At 38.0% G+C, this 21,433-nt stretch overlaps 1 protein-coding gene across 2 annotated transcripts; it reads right to left on the minus strand.

Moving 5' to 3' along the window:
- Positions 1-1,159: 1,159 nt before the first annotated feature.
- si:ch211-136a13.1 (HHIP-like protein 1) lies at positions 1,160-20,655 on the minus strand. Of its 2 annotated transcripts, none has more exons than XM_040009161.1 (15): positions 20,488-20,655; positions 19,425-20,296; positions 11,328-11,592; positions 10,539-10,818; positions 10,277-10,402; positions 10,055-10,198; positions 8,471-8,583; positions 8,080-8,220; positions 7,669-7,743; positions 7,224-7,350; positions 6,862-7,007; positions 5,707-5,788; positions 5,186-5,268; positions 4,533-4,826; positions 1,160-2,775 (listed from the first exon to the last, which is right to left on the minus strand). In XM_040009161.1, exons 2-15 carry the CDS (start codon positions 19,728-19,730, stop codon positions 2,003-2,005), a joined length of 2,955 nt encoding a protein of 984 aa, XP_039865095.1. In that variant the 5' UTR covers positions 19,731-20,296; positions 20,488-20,655; the 3' UTR covers positions 1,160-2,002. The 2 variants fall into 2 exon arrangements, with proteins under 2 accessions (XP_039865095.1, XP_039865094.1); XM_040009160.1 differs by having other exon boundaries at positions 20,429-20,655.
- Positions 20,656-21,433: the final 778 nt, after the last annotated feature.

The raw sequence follows: 21,433 nt of genomic DNA on the forward strand, positions 1-21,433 counted from the left end.
CAAAATGTAAGCATGGATGTGCCTGTATCAACAGTACAAAAGACAAGCATGTCGGGTTCATATTTAAAGTCGATGTTTGTTTCCAGATCTGAGGAAAACAGTGGTACACTGCAACTAGGAGGAACAGTAGGAATCATTTTAATCCAGATCAAGAAAAACAAATGAATTTGGATAATGTCCAGTGAGGCTAACCGGATTTCAAAAATATTGTTTGGAATCATGGTTTTTCAGACATTTCGTTTTACATAATGAAGAATTATGTCACCTTCAGTTTAAACCACATCCATAGAAGCAACACAAGATGGTGTACTGCTTCTGTTTTCTTCTTCGTCACTTCACTCCTTCACTCCTTAATTTGCCCAAATGCTGCTTCTCTCTGTTCATTCAGCCATCTGTTTGTTTGTTAATATGGGACTGTTTGTAATAACGCCTCTTTTACACTCTGCTGACTTTCATATTTTAATGATTGCACAAATATATGGAGTGAGAATGAAGGAAATAAGGCCGAGCTTTAGATTTCGTGATATTTCATTATAAAATTGAAATGTAAAGAAAATGTTGACATGTGGTGCATTCCAGCCCACTGAGTGTAACTCATCAACTCATCAGTTTTTCCTTCTGTCAAAATGTTGATATGCGTGCACATAAGAAGGCTGGACAGCTGGACCTCCTCATCCCCAAAGCTAAATTCTGTTTCAGAGAGCAAGAGCTTAATCTGATTTTATATTTATTTTTTTATTGCCTCTAAGGTATCATCTCTAAAACAATAGGCAGTACTTGCACTGTGGAATTACTTATTATTTATGCATCAACAGATAATTATGGCCTATCAGGAAACAAAAAGATCTTCAATGTTTATTCCATCTGACCATAAAATGTGTGGATGTTTATTTGGGGCCACAGAAAATATCTTTACGGTCAGTAAGGACTGTTTCCACAGTTTCATCACAAACATTTTTACTTCCTGTTTAAGGTCTACATGTAAGTCAAGAAAAGTCAGTGACAAATGGGTCAAATGCTCTGTAAACTGTCTCAGAAATTTCTGATTAATATATTATAAATCCTCATTGTTTTACACAACAAAGTGCTTAGAAGTGTTGCTGAAGAAGAATTGGATACTGTTCATCAAAATTCACTGACAGCAAATAAGAGAAGAAAATCACTTTGCAGTAAACTTTATTTACATCACAGGCCCCCTGTGCCTTTAACATCTCTTTATGTAAACCTGGAAACATTACATTCAATCCGCAGAATGTCCAGCATTTCCTGGTTAAAGATATTTTTTCATCTTAAAACTACATTCAACATGTTTCCATGTGCAAATTATTTAAAATCTGCCTCAGAAAATAAATCTAGTAAAATTATGCATTTAAAAAATGTTTGTGTGTTCTAGCAGGATTTTTTTTCTTTAAATGTCAAGGCACCTCCAAAACTCACTCAATCCACCAGTTTTTAGCTTGATATGCATCATGAACATTATGAAACCATTAACTGCTGAGTACCAAAATTAATTTAAAAATGTTCATTTTTTCCCACTTTTTCTAAGTACAATACTCACAAGGGGTTAAGAAAGAGTCCCTTTTGTGAGCGGTAACCACTGTGTTTATGTAATTATGGTTTAGATACTATGTTGCTGTTTACTATAATCATCATTGTTTCAACTTGTAACTGATTATTATCTTTACAACTGTGGATTGAGTGAGTTTAGAAGGAGCTACTTGCATATAGATCACACAAAGCCAGTGAAAAGTTGGATGCATGTTCTTCTTTTCCACTTCTCTCCAAGACGCAAATAGAGCAGTTTTAAGGTAACGTGCAGAAATGCAAAAGCAGGATAATACAAATTCTGAAAATTGCAATTAATTAAAAGTCATCCTTAAAAAAATGTGTGGGATCTAATAATCATTCATACATTCACTGTCTGTATGTGATAGTCCCATATATTTTTTCCAGTTTTTCCAGTTCTCCCAATGCTTTTCCCTTTCTTTTAACCAACTCCTTGCTAACCACAGATCACCCCTACATCTTCCGCATGTGAGCAGTTATGTTTCCCAACCCTGGACCTCTTGCACTCGAGCAGTGATCTCTCCCCACCTTCACACTCCACATCATCCAAGAATATCCTAACACTGTCGTCCGCCTCCCCCAGGACAGCCCTCTTCATCACTGCCAGGGCAGTCGAGAATCCAAGCTGACGACACACGACGCTACCTGACTTGATGGTGAAAAGGTCATCGCACACTGTACCCCACTGGCCACGGATGAAAATCTCCACTCTGCCTCGATCTGGCAAACCTTCGGCGCTTACAAGTCGCACTGAGCCAACCCACAGCCTCCACCCGCCTCTTGCTTTCTTGTAACCTTGACCTCTACCTCGTCCTCTCGGCCTCTTAAACACTTGGTTGCCCTCTCCTGCATTTTCCAGCTTCTCACCAAGCCACAGCTTTTCCTCCTGTGTTTTAAGCAGCGTAGTGTTGGTTAGTGGTCTCTGGGGCCTGTAGGATGGTACAAGGGGCGTCTGGCTGAAGTACGGTGGCCATGCTGTGGTCATCCTATGGTCAGGAGCTTTTGGATAGGGTGTAGAGATTAAAGTCATGTGCGGCTGCTTCAGCAATTTTGTGGATGGAGTGGTAAGGAGTTGTGGTTTGAAATACTGTGAGGTGGTGCTAGGGGGGTACTGAAGGGGTCTTCCATGTCTCCCTGTTGAAGGTGTGGTGATGGTTGGGGTTTTTGCAATCCTAGATGAGTCTGCAGTCATGGAGGTTGTGCGATAACCTGATGAAGAGACAGAATCACCCTTTTTATTTGTTTTATGAGGTGCTGAAACTAATGTTAATATAAAAAAAAGTTTGACATTTTGGGAAACAGAGATTGTTTTGTTGTTAAGAATCAGATGCAGAAGAATCATATAAATAAGAGGATATTTTAGCGACTAATTAGCCTGCTAGGAAATGGGTTATGTGCAAAGTTAGCAAGTTAGCTAGCTATACTACTCATTATTTTTTCTATTATCATTTAAATAAAGAGTAAATACATCTAGCAAATTTCTGTATTCAGACAAAAAAAACTGTTAAAAATGTAAAACCACCATTATTTTGGTCTTTTATATGTGTAGGTATTTAAATAAGATATCATGTTGTTAAAATGCTAGCTTTAGCTGTGCAGGTAGCTATATTGTAATATCTTTTTGCAGTCCGTGTTCTAGCTAAGCTAACTAATTAAGACACAGCACTGACCTTATCAGCTGGAAGCACATTTCCCAAAATGTTAAACTGCTTTAGGACAATTTTTCATTGTACTATTTGACAAAGGAAAAATAGTATCAACCACAAAGGAAGGATGTAGACACAGACACAAAAGGATGAATGTCCAAACTGGGGCTGATGCAGAACAATTTATTCATAATAAATTATGCCAAAACACCTGATTTAAATTAAAGCAGTGCAAAAACCTAATGCATAAATAAGTACCATTTATCCTGCTTTAGCTTCTTGAACCAGCCAAAGAATAGCATGTTAGCAGGTCTGAAGTTGGGATTCAAAGCCAATTTAGTCAATTCCACGATACCTGAGTCGGGCAAAAGCTTGTGCAAATGCAAATGGCTTAGTCTGAATAATTAAACTTGTGATTAAAACTAAGCCAAGAGGGTGAGGCAGTAAACTCAATTATAATTAAGATAAACAACAATTTTACAGCATTTTCTCTGCAAATTATGCAAATTATTTTCCATTCCCCATGTTTATGTTCCAGTGCACAGACTTGCTAAACTGTATAGACAGGTGAGATGCAAAAATGAATTCTTAAAAAGCTACTTACTTTTTGAGTGTATATTGATTTAAGAAAAGTCACCTTTTGTTTTTTTACTCTGTTTTTTTTTTTTTGCCATTTAGGTTACAGTATGGCTTATCTGCCTCAACAAAGTAGAGAAAATGTCCCAGGGGGCATATTTATCAAACTTTTTAAATCATTTTATGTGTTATTTATTTCTATATAAATATTCACAATATTCTTAATCAGTTCAAAACGGTGTGTAAAACCAGTTAAAAGGCCAAAAACTATATAGCAGATTATTTAGTTGAAGAAAAACATAAATAACCCTTAAAACCAATTTAAATATGATTAAATTATAACATTTTAACATGACCTTTTGGAGATAGTACTGATACTTTTTGATCATGAGAAAGCCTGCATAGATTTTATAGTTACCTTATTCCAAGAAGGTGTGATTCCCCCCCCCCAAAAAGAAAGCTAAGCTAACTTATTAGCACTTAAGCCTAATTTGCAAAGGATTTTACTTAGAAGCAAACATAAATTTAGTAATTAAGATGTAAAAATGTGAAACAAAATCAGAATGTAGGCGAAGAAACCACCAGTTTTGGCGTTGCTGGCTTCTCCTCGTGCCACGGTGTGAACCAGTCTCGTGGACTTATTTTTAGTCTTAATAGTCAAATTAGTGGTTGGGTTAGCGGTTTGGCTAGAAACTGGGTAATCAGTGGAGCTAGCCTGATAAACGGGTACACCAGCAGGCCTACCAGTGGACGAGGTTGTGGCAGGAGTTGTTGCTGCCATCTGGACAGTTCTTGGCTTTACTGTTGTGGTCGACGCAGATTTTGTTGTGGTTTTGAGAGCCAGTGTTGTTGTTGGTAATGTTGTCTTTCTTGTTGTTTTTCTTGTTGCTGCTGTTGTTGGCGGTGGCTTTGGTTTTTTTCTTGTTGGCATTGGAGGTTTTTTTATTATTATTCTTGTCTTCTTTTTAGTTGTAGGTTTTGTAGTGGTCGTTGTAGTAGGAACAGCTGTGGTGGTTGGTTTCTTGTTGATTACATACTCTGCAAAAAAGAGAAAAATAAAATAAAAAGAATTATGCAGTGCTAAAAACCATCCGTTGGATACCTGATGCAAGAAACTGCTTTGATTTGGTAGATTTATCAAATTTCAACGCTCCCATTAAAGTGAACAATCAAGAGACATCAAGAGAAGCCAAAAGAAACCACATGCATATTAAATAGCATGTTTTAACCATTTATTTACTGCTGGAAATGTAACTCACCAATTTCTAGAAAGAATCACTTGTAAAGTGCCTTGAAAAGCGCTATATAAATCCTATCCATTATTATTATTATTATTAAAGGTTGAAGCAGGGCAAGGAAATTCGAGAAAAAAACACCACTTTAAGACTTTCTTTTACCTTCTTTTGGGTGGAAATGAATTAGTTTTCCTTTTATCTTAACAGGTGAAGGCTTGATGCTACACTTTCCTGGTGGTGCTCTCCTGTTTCCAAGACAGAAAAGATTAGTACACATGCAATATTGGGTACTATAAGCACATATGTATCTTTTCATTATTTTTTTTTATGTTTTGTTTTTAATGGTGTTTAGCAGCTTCCACTTTAGTTTTAGTGTGTATTAATGCAGAGATACAGTAAATGAAGATAGATTAAATAAATAAGATTTAAAAAATCTGTTTTTCTTATTTCTTTCTTTTTGCCAGGATTGGCTAGAGAGGGATGGAAGATGATTGTGCTCTGAGCAGTTCTTTTAATATTTTAACATGTTGCTGCACTGTATTTTATTAGCAGCATTCCAACTCTTAAAACCTCCATCATATATAATTATTGGGTTCACACTCTCACACCTTAACATCACACATCCATGTAGTTTAATGAGCACTTAACTGCTGATGAAGTAAAGTGATGCGTTGGCAAGTTACCTGGAAGGGTCCACTATCTTGTAGATAACGCCACCTCTTGCTGTCGCACTCGGGACTCCTGTGGCTAAGAAATACAGCTCACCTGGAAAAATTCACAGACGAAATGGAGAAAGAGAGCAGCAGGCAGAGACGGCAGAACATAAAAAGATAAACGGGGAGATTAAAAAAATAGGAAGCAGTGAGCAAGAAAAGAAGGAGATAAAAAAAGAAAAAAAATGTAAACAACAAGAACAGAGGGAAATATTTATGATGACAACAGACGGGAGACAGAAATAAAAGAGGTACAAAAATAGCAAAATGGGGGAGAAAGAGAGAGACCAAAACACTACTCTGGGGAAAAATATTTTAAACTTTGCTTTAACCATTCGTCTCCAATTTGCTTCCTGAAATTATCAGGAAAGAAGAGAAATACAATTTTTTAAGACCAACACAAACCTAAACATTTCCTAACTTAGAAATCATGCAGTTTAGTAGTAATCTAATTTCATTAACAATAACACCAGTAAAAATATCCACTTTGGTACTTCACACTACATGTGTACTAGTTAGAAATAATTATTTCTCTTCACATTAAGCCACACAGACCAGGAGACCAGTAGGAAATCCCCTGGAAACCAAAGACATGTAGAAAAATAAATTGTATTTCCGGACCAGATGGTGAGTGTTTGCTCTTGCTATGTGAAATCAGTCCTAAAGAGGGCGCTACACCAAAAACATCTTTGATTGTTTTGGTTACTAAGAGACAAAACTGCCTGTAGTTCTCATGCAAGAAACTTACTTGTCTGCAAACATTCGCCAATTACTCACTGAGCAGTAGTAAAACTGTGAAATGTGCAACACAAACTGGAAACAGAAAAAAAGTTACACCTTTTTAATAGTGTTGGCTGCAGGTGTCACAAGGAGGGTTTCAGTGCAGTACCCTACATCTCTTTGCAACCTATTTCACCAGCTGTCAGCAACCTCTAACAACCCCAACCAGTCTGAGAATACACATTTTCCACAAGCAACTGGCAGCTGCCAGGGGATTCATGGACTGTTTCTAGGTGTGTGTGATTGGGGCTCAAGTTTATCGTTCCATTATAAATGTACCTAATTAAATAAGTGATGCAGTGTCTGGTAGCAATACATCAACACACCGACCCACACAGTTATTACCTGCTTCATCTTCAGCAAAAGAGATGATGTATTTATAGTAACTGTTGATAAGTTTGGGGAATCTGCAGGTCTGGTCTCTTCCCATGCAGATTTCATTGTACTGCCATTCACCTGTGGTAACGTTCTCCCTAAGAGACATCAGACGCCTAAACACAAACAGAGATACATATAATGTTTACGCATAGCAAGAGCTGTAGTCCAAAAGCTTCACATCAATGCATTTTTACTGTAAATTATTAAATCAACCCTGTGCAGAGCAGTTCAACAGCACACTGACTGGACACTGATTAGGTAGAAATCCACAAAAACAAAAAAAGGTTACGAGTGTTTTCATTTGAAATTTTCATTTTACAAACACACACCCGCTCATGAAATCCCCAAAGATGTAGAGTCCGTTAAGGTTGGGCATCTGACAGCCTCTGTAGATGTATCCTCCTGTCACAGACTTGCCCAGCTTGTGTGGATAGGCAAAGATTGGCAAGACATCGTCTGCAAACACATAAACAAAGATCAGACCTCGTTTATTATTCAGTGTCACTGCTACATCATTGTAACAAACAGGAAATATACTGTACCCTGTAAGAAACCTGAGCTCGTGAAATTAAATGACAATGAAGTTCAGTTATTTAAAATGTCTTTTGAGTTGACAACAGTTTTTTTATTCTATTCTAAGGAGGCTTTTACAGAGAACAAACAGTGTGCTGTAACAATTTAATTTACAAATTAAATATCTGTATAAATATTAAATAATTTGGTTAAAATATACTTGTATTTATGGACTTTCAGTAACCCAGACTGTAGACTCACCGAGGGATGAGTTTTGACAGAGTTTACGATCGTAGCAGCTGAATCCTTCTTTGGCTCTCCATCCGTAATTTCCTCCTTAAAAATAAGAGTTGACACAGTAAAATTACTCAGCAAAAAAGAAGTTCTACAATTTATATGTATTCAAACGGTTTGATGCTGAAAAAATTGGATTTGGTTATCAAGCAGTAATTCTAATGTCTATTCTACGTCCTCTTTTGAATACATGAGATTCTGTTTTATTATTTGGCAGGAAATAGTGTTTCTGTAATGATGCAGGCTTTAAAATAACAGTTGTGGCCATATTATATACTGATAAAATTAAAAAGTAATTTCACTTTAATGTAAACTACTTCGGTGAAGCTGTTGAACTATAGAAAAAGAAAATCATCCTTCAAACTACAATTATCATACCTTTAACAATGAGGTCTACCTCTTCGTATTTGTTCTGGCCCACGTCACCACAAAGCATCCTGCCTCTGCCTTCAGTGGTAACGGGGTCACCGCGGTCAATGGAGCAACGCCACATGTTGCGAACTCCATAGGCATAAACCTCTGCAGGGAAACAAAGAAAGAAATACGTGGATGGAAAACACAAACAAAAATGACATCCTCTGTGAGGACGCACTTCTGACACGAACAGTCATTTTCCAGCTTTGCACAGAAAGAAAAACACAGTCCCACCGCAGTCCAATATTATGAGAGAAAAGCTAAGCTAGATTAGCATAAATAAGTGTGCCATTCAGCATCTTCAAAGTCACCAGACATGATCACAGTCTTCCACACAAACAGGAAATTCATTTACCCGGCCGTGCCTCCTTCTCGCCCAGAAATGGGTTGTCTGAGGGAATGCTGTACGGGGCACTGTTATCGTTGAAGTCAACGTCAACACGCAGCACCTTGCCGAGAAGTGTTGACCTATTAAACGTAACGACCAGACAAAAAAGGAAGAATGACTCAGAGTATCATAAAGACTGTGGTGACTAAATGGTTCAACCGTAAGTGTTTATTTAACGCCAGAAAAGCACGGTCAGATCCGTTTTGCAGTTCTGAGTCTGAATCTGAGAAGAGAGTATAGCTCTGGACACTTCAAAATCCATCCTGCTACGTCTATCAGCAGTCACATGAACAATGGACAGTAGTGATCTGAATCCACTGGCTGTCATAACACTGACCATCAATGTGGGATAGTTTAGCATGAGCTGTTTCTTTCCTTCTCCCTACCTTTCTCTCCCTTGTTGTTTCATCTGCTTAGAAATGTAAGGAAAAGAGGAACTACCTTCACAAATGGGTGTAATTTCTGTATAAAGAATAATTTAAAACAAATATTATTAATGGCCTTTATGGCCTTTTTCCCAGTGTCCACTTTTTCCAGTGTTTACCACCCTGCACTCACTCTCTCTCTCCCCTCCACATTCCAGTGTGTGGTGGTCCATGATGTGTGTAGTGTGTCATGTCAATATTAGACTTGGCAGGCTGCATTCCCAGAAGAGCTACTACGGCTTGTCAAAAACAGCCTCAGGAAGAGACAAACGGCTAAATTGTCCATCTCTGGAGAAAAGGTGCTAACAGCTCTAAATGAAGTCCCAGTTTTGGAGGAAGTTTACTTGCTTTCTCGATACAAACATTAAAGATAGATCGCTATTTTTGTCAGCCCTAAAATGCAAACCTACCTATTAAATGTGACATTATTGGTGCATTTCACAGGATGAAGTATTGATTACAAAAATCAATACGCTTTTTCTATTGGCTGAACGACTTGCAACCAAAGTTTTTTTGGGTTTATCTTTAATTTTCTGTGCTAACAATTCAAAAATAATAAACTTCAATCAATGCAGCTCTCGGTATAATGATAAACCATAGAGGAGGAATGCCTATTTGAAGTGTTTTGTAAATTAAAGACTGAAATCTCCATAAACTGGCACAGCACAGAACCTGGCAGTTATCATGAATGATTGTTTATGACACGTGCAAACAAAGTTTTCACTCGTCACTTTGAAGAAATTGTTTTGAATTATAGTCTTTGCAAAACTATCATTTATAATGCCCTCTGTTCAATGCAGAAATGTTCCTCATAAATTTGATCCTTTTAATTAGATTTGATTTGAGAGGAATTTAACTATCTGGAACCCATTTTTGGCAGGACTTTCTGACGCTTTACCTGCTCCGACTCGACTTTGGTATTTTGTTTATCAAGTCAACATCTTGACAACGTCATGAGGCCTCGTGAAGATTATAAAGATGAGCAGTCTTCACAATCGCAACTATGTCTATTATATTTGCGTGTTATTTGAGATTTCACATCTTCTTTAACACAAAATGTGAAATCAACATTGTGAGTCTATGCATGCATCCAAACATGCAAACACATTAGTTAAACAGTACTGACTTGTTTTGTGAATTGCCAAACTTTCCAAAAGGATCTCCAGCACGGCCACCGTCACCTATGAAGATGTACAGATACCCATCGTGACCGAAAAGAAGCTGTCCTCCATTATGATTGGATGCTGGCTCCACCACCTCCAGGATGGTTCTACAGCAGGAGAGATGAGAAGATGATGAATGTATTTGTGTCATTTAAGACCATGCAAGGACCTACTAAATACAGCACCTCTCAGAAAAATGGTCTAGTTGATTATCATCATGTGCTGATACTGTGAACTCGCTGATTCGTATTCGTTCCTCCTTCTTAACAGACACAGAGTAGTACACGTAGGCTTTTCTGACAGTGGTGAACCTGTGAACGAAACAGAAGCTCAATGGAAATCACATTTTGGCACAATGATTTTTTCCTTTGAAAACAAAATGTTGCTGTTTAAATGTGGACATATCCCTTAGACAAAACTAATATTTTGATTGAAAAAAAGATGGACCTAGGGTGTAAGGCTATGCAGAGGAATCCCCTCTCGTCTCCAGTCCACGGGGATGTGAGGACGGCTTTAGTCAGGTTGAGGAAAGGTCGATCGATCCTAGAGCCGTTCGCCAAGTACACCCACACATAACCCAGCTGCTCCGCAACAAAAAAGCGATGAGTTCCATCATCTGCATGGATCATGGCCACAGGGTTACGGAGTCCATTGGCAACTTCCTGTAAGCACAGCTCCAAACATCCTTCAGGATCTTCATTTAGCAATCCCAGGTTAGCATTTAACTCTTAGGGTGGGGAAAAAAAGACACGGGAGAGTAGATTGGCATGTGTCTAATCACATGTGCAAACTGAGTTGCAATCAAACTTGCAGAGGCTTGCACCAAATTAAAACTGTAATTATTTTTACAGCAATGCACTATACTTTCAGCTTCTGTTCAGGCAGTTACAAATCAATATGAAGAGCTCTTCCACCCACACTTTCTTTCATTGCAGTGATTTTCTTGGTGAGACAGTGCAGACACGGATATTTTCAAATTCATGCATGCAGTTCAGACTGTTTGCATCCATCATTAACATTCGTACTAATGATTTTAAACATTTCACTTTAAGCATGCTAGCTGGTTTGCTGATGTGGAGCATCATTTTGATACTGACGCTGACATTTAGCTCACAGATTGATGTGTTTAATAACAGCTTCAGAGCTATCAAGGCTGTATACTCTAGACCTTTTTCTGGGCTAGTTACACCGAGATTCATTTTTTTTTAACCTCTTCATACAACATGTAACTCATACCTGCATTTGTCAAGACACTAGGATAGCAATACTCTTTGTCCTTCAACACCAGAAATTCACAAAACCTTCTGTGATCTTCTTCAATTGTGGCAGTCAGGTTTGCAAACTGCTGTGAGTTCCCTACGTCCTCAAGCAGGAGGCTGAGCGTGTACCGGCACTGCCGCCAGTAGTCAGAGCAGTAATCCCCACAGAGTCCAGGTAGCGCCCTCATGGGTGTGTTAGCGTCCTCGGCATCATACAGGTGGGCAGCATATGGAGAACACTCCTTCAAAGGACAACAGATACCGTTTCATTACATATGATTTAAAAATGTAAAACTTTTTTAAGCTAATATCAAAGGTAGAGTTACAGAAATGTATGAGATTCAGTAATAAATCACTTAAATGGATTTGTGTATTTGTTCTTCCACAGACTCTGGGCCTCATTTTGACTGGGCAAGCCTGAGATATATCCAGCCTGTCTGAGTGCGGCCTGGTATAAATGGATCCCAGGAAGGTCCACTCAGTTATTAAGTCACAACCACACTGTCCACACCCAGAATGGTGTGCTTTAGGCACAAAGAGCCATGGCACCCAAACCATCATCATGCAAACTGGTGCGCTTTCATTTGCCAGAAAAACCAAACTGATCCAGTAAACAAATCCCAAACAACAAACCGGCATAAGATTGGTTTGGTAGATCAAGAGTGTTTAGATTAAATCTGGTGTTGTTTCTTGTAAGGGCTCATAAACCTATTTTCACTTTGCAGTGAATTATTTCTGACATCAGTAAAGTTTTCCAAATAACTGTTTTGGTATTTAAACAAAAGTAAATATTTAAATAAATAAACATAAATAACGTTGCAAAAGATTTAGCTCATTTAGTACAGATCAGAACAGCAGATATGGGATATTTTTGTGTTGTTTCACAGTCTGACGCTTAATCTCAGCTGTTTTTATATATGGAGATTATTACAGTGATTATGTAAGTGGTGGATTTAGTTTCAAAAGCACTTTAAAAATTATGTCACTGAATAACGTCAACGTGGACAAAACGTGTTGTTTTTAATCCTGTCATCACAATGCCTCTTCTGGTAATTATTTGCTGTAACATTTTTGTAAGGACATTGGTAAATGAAAACATGTACTTATGTGTTTTTATCTAAAAGAGTTTTTAAGTTTTTGTTGTCTTCATTGAGCCCTGGTTGAAAAATAGTCCCCCAAACGATGGACCAATGTCACAGAAGTTGCCTGGACGTCTTTGCTTGACTTTCTAGTGAGAGAAACGTTTGTGTTGAAGGATTTCTGTTTGCAATCTTTTCCTTGATTAGAATGAAACAAAAGCAGATATTTGCAAAAACAAAACAAAACAGTGGTTTCTTGACCTCATAATCACAGGCTTTCTGGCTCCTTTCTTTAACTTTGCACTCAAACAATTGCATTTGATGCTGACACTGAACGCAGTGATGCAACAGCTGTAAAAATCTTACCTTCAGCATTCAGATTTTTTTTTTTAACAGTCTGGGTACATGTAGGAAAAGCCTCATTATGAGAAAAAGATCAAAGCAGTTACAAGGGAAATAAATGGGTGATGTCCTGTTAACTAGTGAATCTACATACTGGAAAATAATGTAAACACCTGCCATTTGTTTTTTTGTTTTTTTGTTATATAAATCTGTTGCGCTTGCCTTTATTTGGTAAGACAACGTATATCAGGTAAAAATGGATGAGCAGTAACATATTTAATTATTTGTACCAGCAGAGCACTTTATTCTAGAGTTGTTTAAAGAAAGAAAAGATCCTGTAACTCAGTGCAGTCTGGGGCAAAATGTAAAGATTTTAAATTTATTTATTTTAATATAATTGTTTGATTTTTGTTTCTATATGCAAACCTCTATCTAATCTCTGTTCTATGTAGAAACAGTACCAACAACCAATTGTTTATCCTAATTACCACCTGTAAGACTACAAGGCCATCTTTTGTGTTTGGTGTATATTCCTGTGAGCAGATTTTTTTTAAGTATTTAGACCACAATTACACACATATGGACAAACTCACAGTAGGTAACATGACTCAAGCTGTAGCCCACACTAAAATGGATATGTTTAAATATAAAGGTGTGACAAATCGATAACTATCAATACTTTTTGGACACTGTTTTGTCTGTTTTTTTACTGTATCACATAAAATGTTTCATCACAGTTGCTGATCATACAGTAGTCCATTAAACTTTACATTTCTGTGTCTGTCTTTGTCTTTTAGGGCACAGATGGCTTAAACTGCTGTTCCATCCAAGTGTTAACTGAAAGACTGACTTTTATAAATCACAGAGAACGGGGAGGTGGGGAGTTTGGCAAAAACAGTCAACGCAGACTCTTGTTGAACATCTTGATAGCACTACTGTGGAAAAGATCAGAGTGTTCTCTGAAATAGATTTCTCTCTACTGGGCCAAACAAAAGCTGTGTTCAGTCTGAGATGCTGGAGCTGCTGATGAAAGCAGTAAACAGGCATGTGGGACAGATGCTACGTTCAAGGAAAAATGTATAAGTTCAAGCTATATCTTCTTCAATAGATATATATTTTAAGCCATGGTTATGAAGATGTTTTCTTTGCTTGAAAATGAGAGACATGTGTTGGCAAAAAGGCAGAGCAAACTGCAAATACTGCACATGATCTTTTGTTTGAGCAAGTCGTGCTGAAATCCCAGCCATTGTCCTATTTTGGTTCCACTATGATAGGGTAGAAATAAGGCATGCAGCTACAAGCAGCTGTTTCTAACAACGCGACCACTTCAAGCTGCTATAATTTGGTGTTTACGCCGTCAAATTCAGAATAGACTCAGATTTTATTCCTGTCATCTCACATGCTCCCGATTCTCCACTGACTGCTCCACACGCTGGTGTTTTATTGTAGCTGAGAGACAAAAAAAGAGTCGTGGTAAACAGATGAGAGGTAAATGTGTGACCCTGTCAGAGGAAATGACACAGGCTGAGTTTTTAAACTGAGAGAGCAGTGTGAAACAGCCAGACACATTGCTACCGTACTAAAAGCTTGCTTATTAAAAATGCAAGAGGGAAACAACTAATCTGGACTTCTGCTGCTTGGTGCAGTGCTCACTAAATGTTTTTTATCCTCAAACAGCCCCTTTATGGGTCTTGTTGAACTGAGGGTGCTGCTAATGGTTTATTTGATGACAAAATAAATGAAATCCCATCGAGAAAGCCACGTGAAAGCAGAGCACAACTATAACACGCAAATGCACACTCTTTTCAAGGGCAACAGAATGCCCTTGAAATTATCTCTATGTCTGTTTTTATTATTGTTAATTCATTTGTTTTTCTCTTTTCTTTATGGCTGACATTATCTTCACTGATTTTATTCATCTCTTCTTATTCCTGTTTCTTCATCCTTTTTCTCTCTGCTCCTCTTTTGCAGCAACCTGATATATCCTGGACCCCTGGCCTGAGGAGGAAATGGTTGTTTGTTTGGTCAAGTAAGCAAAGAACAATGACAGTCTTCCTCCCATCTCCCTGACTCACACACACACACTCATTTCCCACTCTGTCTCTCTCTTTAATATGTGTCTGCCTGTCCCTCTCTTCACGCTGTGATTGATATCAGTGCCAGGAAGCTTCCGTTCTGCAGCTGGAACAGATGGCTTCAGTGTATGGCTTTTACCCTGGTTAAGTACCCTGGCAGCGGGGTAACCTGACCGCCTCCCAGGCCTCTTTCACCTCAAATTATGAACTTGGGAGCCGAAAAACCACAGAGCGGACCATCATCATTGAAAAAGGTTTAAAAAGTACACAAAAGCATCAACATACCTCAAATGGAACCAAAAATGCATTCTTTATTTTTAACATAACTTTTCATATAAAGCGCTCATGTAAATGAGAGTTTCTTTAAAGGCTTTTTGTTGCAGTCTACACAGCACATGTGTATCATGCTAAACTTTTTGAATGTATATTTCGTCTGAGCTCCACCTATATCCAGCAGTTGTAAATGGTGCGTGAGTCGCAGCTCTGCAATTTTACTCGAGATCCAGCCTGCACTGCTTGGTAAGAACCACATCAGGCTATAATTACCACAATAACATAAGTCTATATTTTTGGACGATTCGTCATCATCTTTACATAATGTATGATGTATGAAACTGCCGGGAAGCCGCCAAGTTTGTTAGTTTTCATTGTTTCCTTGTTGACATCAAAAATTAAAGTGTTATTTATGGTAAAGCTACCCACCCGATTATTTTGGCTTCTGTATAGTGAAGCTTTTATCTCAGTTATACGGCCATGACCAAATTTGTGCTGCACCTATCATTTAATTTGTGCTCTGGATCTGCACGTAGTAAGCATCTGAGCTGCAAAGTCAGGGCCTAATTATGTCATCAGTGAGTGGGAATGGCTTCAAGGGTTATTCCAGGAAGGGAGGGGCTGGATTTCAGCACTGGGATCTGTTTAAGATTAAAGAGCTGAAAAAGGAAACTAAAACACAGTCACACTAAAATAGAAAAACTCGTTAGAATAAAAAATATCCAAAACTATTAACAGAGACTAAATGTTGAGTATTTATTTTATTTTATGTTCTGTTTTGCCATGTTCACTTTATTATTAGTAGTATCATTATCATCATCATCATCATTAACTATTATTAAAAAAATGAATTTCCTAAATATGGGATAAGGAAAGTATTTCCTATCTTATTTTTATCTTATTTTTTATTAAACTGCATTGCAAGAATAACACAATAATGCATTTGGAAAGTTTTTTTTTTCATGCCAAAATTGTATGAGTCAATGCTTTTTAAAACAATATAAGTTAAAGAAAAAAAAATATTATGTTCACCTAGGGATTGCTGGTTCATTTTTCTACCTCTGCCTTATGGTCTCTCTGCTGTCATTAAGTGAAATTCAGTTGTTCCCCTCCACACCTAATGTTGGCACAGGCACTTCATTCAAATATTGCCAAGTCTTCTGATGGCATAGTTAAAACCTTAATGCATATTTTTGTGAGATTACTGGAAAAGTGAATGTGCTGTTAAATTGTTCTGCAATTTCATACAGTTGTTCTGGTTCAAACTCTGGAGACTGGCTGTCTTATGCTTATGTCAGTGCCTCATCTGAGAAACTAATGTTTTCTGGCACATAGTTCACGCTTACTGCGTGATATGACAAAGTTCAGAGTCTTTGTCCATAAAACCAAAACCTTATCCAATTTGAATTTGGGCGATCTTTCCCTTCAAGGTCAAGATTTTGTGCACCTCTGGATTTCTTTCTGCATTTTTTACTAGTTTTAGATATTTCCCAGGAAGTCCCAGTATGAAAAACTTCACATCTTTCTGTGAATATCACCATGGACCACCAGACTTAAAAAGAGAGCAAACACATTTTGTTGATTGAGGAGCTTCTGAAAACTGATGTTAGTTGTTTTGTTCATTATAACTAAGATATCAAAGTAAAGATGCACCAATTCCGATTTTCTAACTATACTTATAGCTATAACTGACAGTATATTGACAGCTAGCTGCAGGTTCTTCTCTCACTGAAGCAACTGAGAATAAACTGAGAATTTACATGATATTTTTTATCTTGCTAAAGAGAAGCAGATGAAACAGGTTAATATAACAATACAAATTTTCAGTACATTTGTAACTTTACCAGATAAGATGACACAGACTGTTTTTCTTTGACCTTTTTTTCATACCAAGGCTGCTACCTGGCTGGATCTAAACACGTTAACTTTAGCCGTAGCGCCGTCACCTTTATTAGCTTCTTTAAAATGTTCACGTTCAGCTGGTGAGGGTGATTTAAGTGTCTGATTAGGTCTCTTGCTAAGAACATTTGCCGATTCTGTCGCAATTTACTTTGCCAGTTTTGTGTTTTCCCTACTCACAGTAGAACTCGCAAATGGCCACAGCCAAATGCTAGCATGTGGCTGCATGAAAAGGACCAGCTCACATTTGAATGCACGTGAGGCTAGCCAACAGGTCACCAGTCAGGACCAAGAAGACTGCAAATTATCAGATTTCCAGTCAATCAGTCCATTTCAACTTTCTTGGCTTTAAAAAAAAATGATGACAACTAATCTGTGATTTGTTTAGTACATGTTTGCGAACAGATGACCATGCAACATCACCTCCATGGACCCAGACATTTTGTGTCTACATCAAATAGCAGGATTCACTGGAAGAATCCACAATTTTTACAAGCCTGAACATCATGTATCAGGTAAGACAAATAAAATTTGAATTTATTTATTTATGAATTTAAGAAGTCCAACCAATGGCGCGTTTTTTTGTTTTTATTCAACAGGTGTCCCACTCCATGCACCTTAGTTGGTGAAGTTGTGGCAGAAATTTTTGGATATCTATGTTTTTATTTAACACCCATGTGTACTGTCATTTCATCAAGAAGAAAAGTTAGCAACAATAAACTGAACGGTTATGCGGTACAGTAAAGGAATTACTAACATATTTTTTGAAAAATCCACCGTAGTGTTATATGAACATTTAAATCAGGCCAGATGTCTGATACACACCACTCCATGGGTTGCATCAGACCCTACAATAATACAAATTAAACAGAGAAAACCTCACCAATCTTATGACCCCCATGAGCAGGTGCTCTGGTGACAGAGGGAAAGAAAACCCATCGCAATCATTCATCTTCAACTCTCTTAGCAAAAGGCAGCCTGTTCTTGATTTTGGAGGGTTTATTTCCACTGGATGATCCACGCCTTTGTGCTTTATATTCGCCATGTTCAATTTACACATCGGTTTGGCTTTTGATATGAGTAACTGCTGTCTAAAAGCATCATGTATTCATTAACCCTTTAGAGCCGATCGGAGCGGACACGCTCCATTTTGTGTAACTATTTTTAAATCCCGGTAGCACTGCAACCATGTAAGCTAGCGCAAATAATTTTTTTGCATATGAAACCGGAGGAGTTGTACTTACATCTTATGCCATCAGCTTGTCCTAAGTCACAGTTTCCTTCCACATAAAGCTTTGCAAAAACTGCATAAAAAGCACTTGCAGGAACAAAAACATAATATTCCAGAAACACGCTTTACCGATCCGATCAGCTGTTCATAACACTTCCTATGTTGGAATAGACGTCAATGCGAACTTTTGCATTTCCGCCATTACCTGCCCGAAACCGGAAGTGACGTCATTTTCGCTGAAATGTAGTCTTTTTTACCATCAGGGCCTCAGGGCCTATACTGGTCTTTTTAAAAGTTATCTTTGACTTTATGACTTTCTGTGTCGTTTCTGGGATGCTTAGGACTCATATTGCACTGCTGGAAATAGTTTTATTTTGATGCATATGCTGCTTTTTTGCAAATTTGCAGTATAATATTTATTTTCGTTTTTCCTGCAGTGTATAAAAATTGGTGTATTTCAAAAATAAAACTATGAAGACACTCAAAATAAATTTCCTGTGGTGGGAAACTATTTTGTGCAACTTTTTTGTATTTACAGTTTTGAGGGATAAGCCTCTTAAATTTCTCTAACTAGAAATATATGTTAAAAAATCAAAAACGATTTTCAATTTTTTTGTAGTTTATTGCACTTTTTTGCAATTTATGTAATTACTATGCACTTAATGAATACATATTATTAAAATCTGGGCTATAATGGTTGTATTGATGTATAGCAACTTGAAATGCTCCCAAAAATGGCTCCACAGCATGTAAAAATATAATATAAGCTCTGGCGGACTTGGTTCTATGGTAGGTCTTAAAGGGTTAAACTGTTAAAATATTTTGTTGGTTCTCCTTTATGATGAGCTTCTTACACATGACTAAACACACTTATATCTTCCTGTTGGAAATATGTAGTAGAATTTATTACCTGCTAAAACAAACCAGAGGGGAATCTGCTTTAATTTAAATGTAAAAAGTCACAATTGTGATGCTAGATTAGAGGACAGCATAATAAAATAAAATAATAAATAAAATAAAATAGCATAATAAAATCTAGTTATTATACACACAGTGGAAAACATGAGTTTGGATTCTAAACTGAACATGTGTAACATAGTCTGATTTGAATATTTGTACCGAATACTCATCAAATCAAAGACATCAAATAAAATTAGAATAAATGTTTCTCTTACCTGGCAGAGGATGCTGCGTACGTATTTGCCACAGGCTGCATAACCTGAATGGTCAAAGTTTTCCATAATGTTGTAAAACCTGCCCGATATCTCCTCATCTTTTTCCACATCACAGCACCCAAACTTGGAATACTCCTTGCAGAAGGCCAATGGCTGCCTGGGCTCAAATGGAGGCTTGTAATCCAAACACTGAGGGTGACAGCTCCCCCACCAGGTACGGAGGAGCAACAGCAGGATGGGGAGAAGGTGGTGAGGGGAGGTGTGCTGCAAGATGCATCTGGGGACCAAATTGCAGGTCTGTATCATCGTGCTGTAAGTATACGCTCTCTCAGTTCTGGATAGTTTGTCTCTTGACCCAGTATTGTAGTAAATGAAGTCAGTGTGAATGTGGTATTTGAGTTTAGAAAAGGTAAGAAAAGGAAATGAGTGTACAGGTTACATCACGTCTATAAAGCGCAAATATGAAACTGAAAGTTAAAGTGGAATGTTTGATGTTTTCATTTGGTGTGCTTGTCTCTGCAGATTCAGGCAGCCATCAGTGAGCTTATGTCTAGAGGTGTGAATGTGTGTATGAAGTGACCCTCCATCACAGCTGCCTGCCAGCTGGCCAGAAACCTACAAAATACTCAGGATAGCTCCAGTTAAATCTAACTCACACAACACACTCACATGGTAGGCTAACCTCAAGATGTGTGAGACAAAAATGAGGTAAAATATAGTAAATCTGATTCAAGATCCAGTGAATTATTTTATTCAGGAGAACTGCAGAGCAGTCCTGAAGGTCTGTCCAAGCAATGTCCCAAATTTCTGTGATGAGAAGAGTTTACTCAGTCATATCTGCATAAACACCTGCACGTCACAGCAGAAAGCTCCTGAAAGAGATAAGGTTCCCGTCACTGAAACTGACCATCAATCACATTGCAACTTATTCTCAAAAATAAGTTTGTTGTTGCACTAAAAGCAAATAAACAAAAGTACTAATCTTCTTAGAAAGAGGGACTAACCTTACGAAAAGCAATCGAAAATGCTGCACCCTCAGCCACAGTTTCTGAAAAATATTTACTTCTAGCTTGAAGTCACTCGGAGAGTCTCTGCTCTGTGTTTGGTCTGGACGTGCTCGTTTGCAGAAGCCATAGGTACAGACAGACAGCAGAAGAAAGTGAGAGTGAGAGGTCCTTTCATTCAGACACAGCCACGCTGCAGCTTTAGCTGAGATCCCTCCCTCATTGCTTCTTTCCTCCTCCCCCTCCTCCCCCTCCTCTCTTCTTTTCATTTGCTTTTTCACTCTCCTACAAAGACACATGCATTCCTTCCCATAGCATGCGGTCCATATTGCCCTGAAGTTGCAACTTTCTACCTCTTCTCCCTCTGAACTCCCCCACCTTCAGCATTCCCAGACCTCCTCTCTGTGTCTAACAGTTCCAGACAGACTTACTCACACTGGTGAGGTCGTGTGTGTGTGCGTGTGTGTGTGCGTGTGTGTGTGTGTGTGTGGTCAGATGAACTGAGACGTGTGCTGGAAGCAGAGACCAATGGATTCTCCAGGCACTATTCCAAGCCTGAATCTTATGTTTAAGAGCACAACTGGCAAACATTTGCAACTAATTTGTTTGAATACTTTTAGTTGAATTATAGCTTCTTCCTAAGTCAGAAAATTAAAAAAAAAAAAAGGGGGGGGGGGGGGGGGACAGTTAAAAGACCTTTAAACTTCTTATATACAATGTTTCTCTACTTTGACTTGCTTCAGATTTGTATAATTTATATTTTAATGCATTATAATCAGCACAGAGAACATGACTCTTCAGGTTTTTTGCAGCTCATTCTTTTAGTTTGAGATCAAACACTTTACCGTCTTTACCGGGATCCAAACAACACAGTGCTACAGATTGTTCAATGACTCCCCGGGCAAACTCATGATTGCTAAGAAAAAATTGTTATTCTCCTACTGGTTGGCGAGTGGTTGCTAGCAGTCACCAGGTGAAACTGGTTGCAAAGACGTATAAGGTGCC

Source organism: Simochromis diagramma, unplaced genomic scaffold (genome assembly GCF_900408965.1).
Source record: "Simochromis diagramma unplaced genomic scaffold, fSimDia1.1 OVJJ01000344.1, whole genome shotgun sequence".
NCBI lineage: Eukaryota > Metazoa > Chordata > Actinopteri > Cichliformes > Cichlidae > Simochromis > Simochromis diagramma.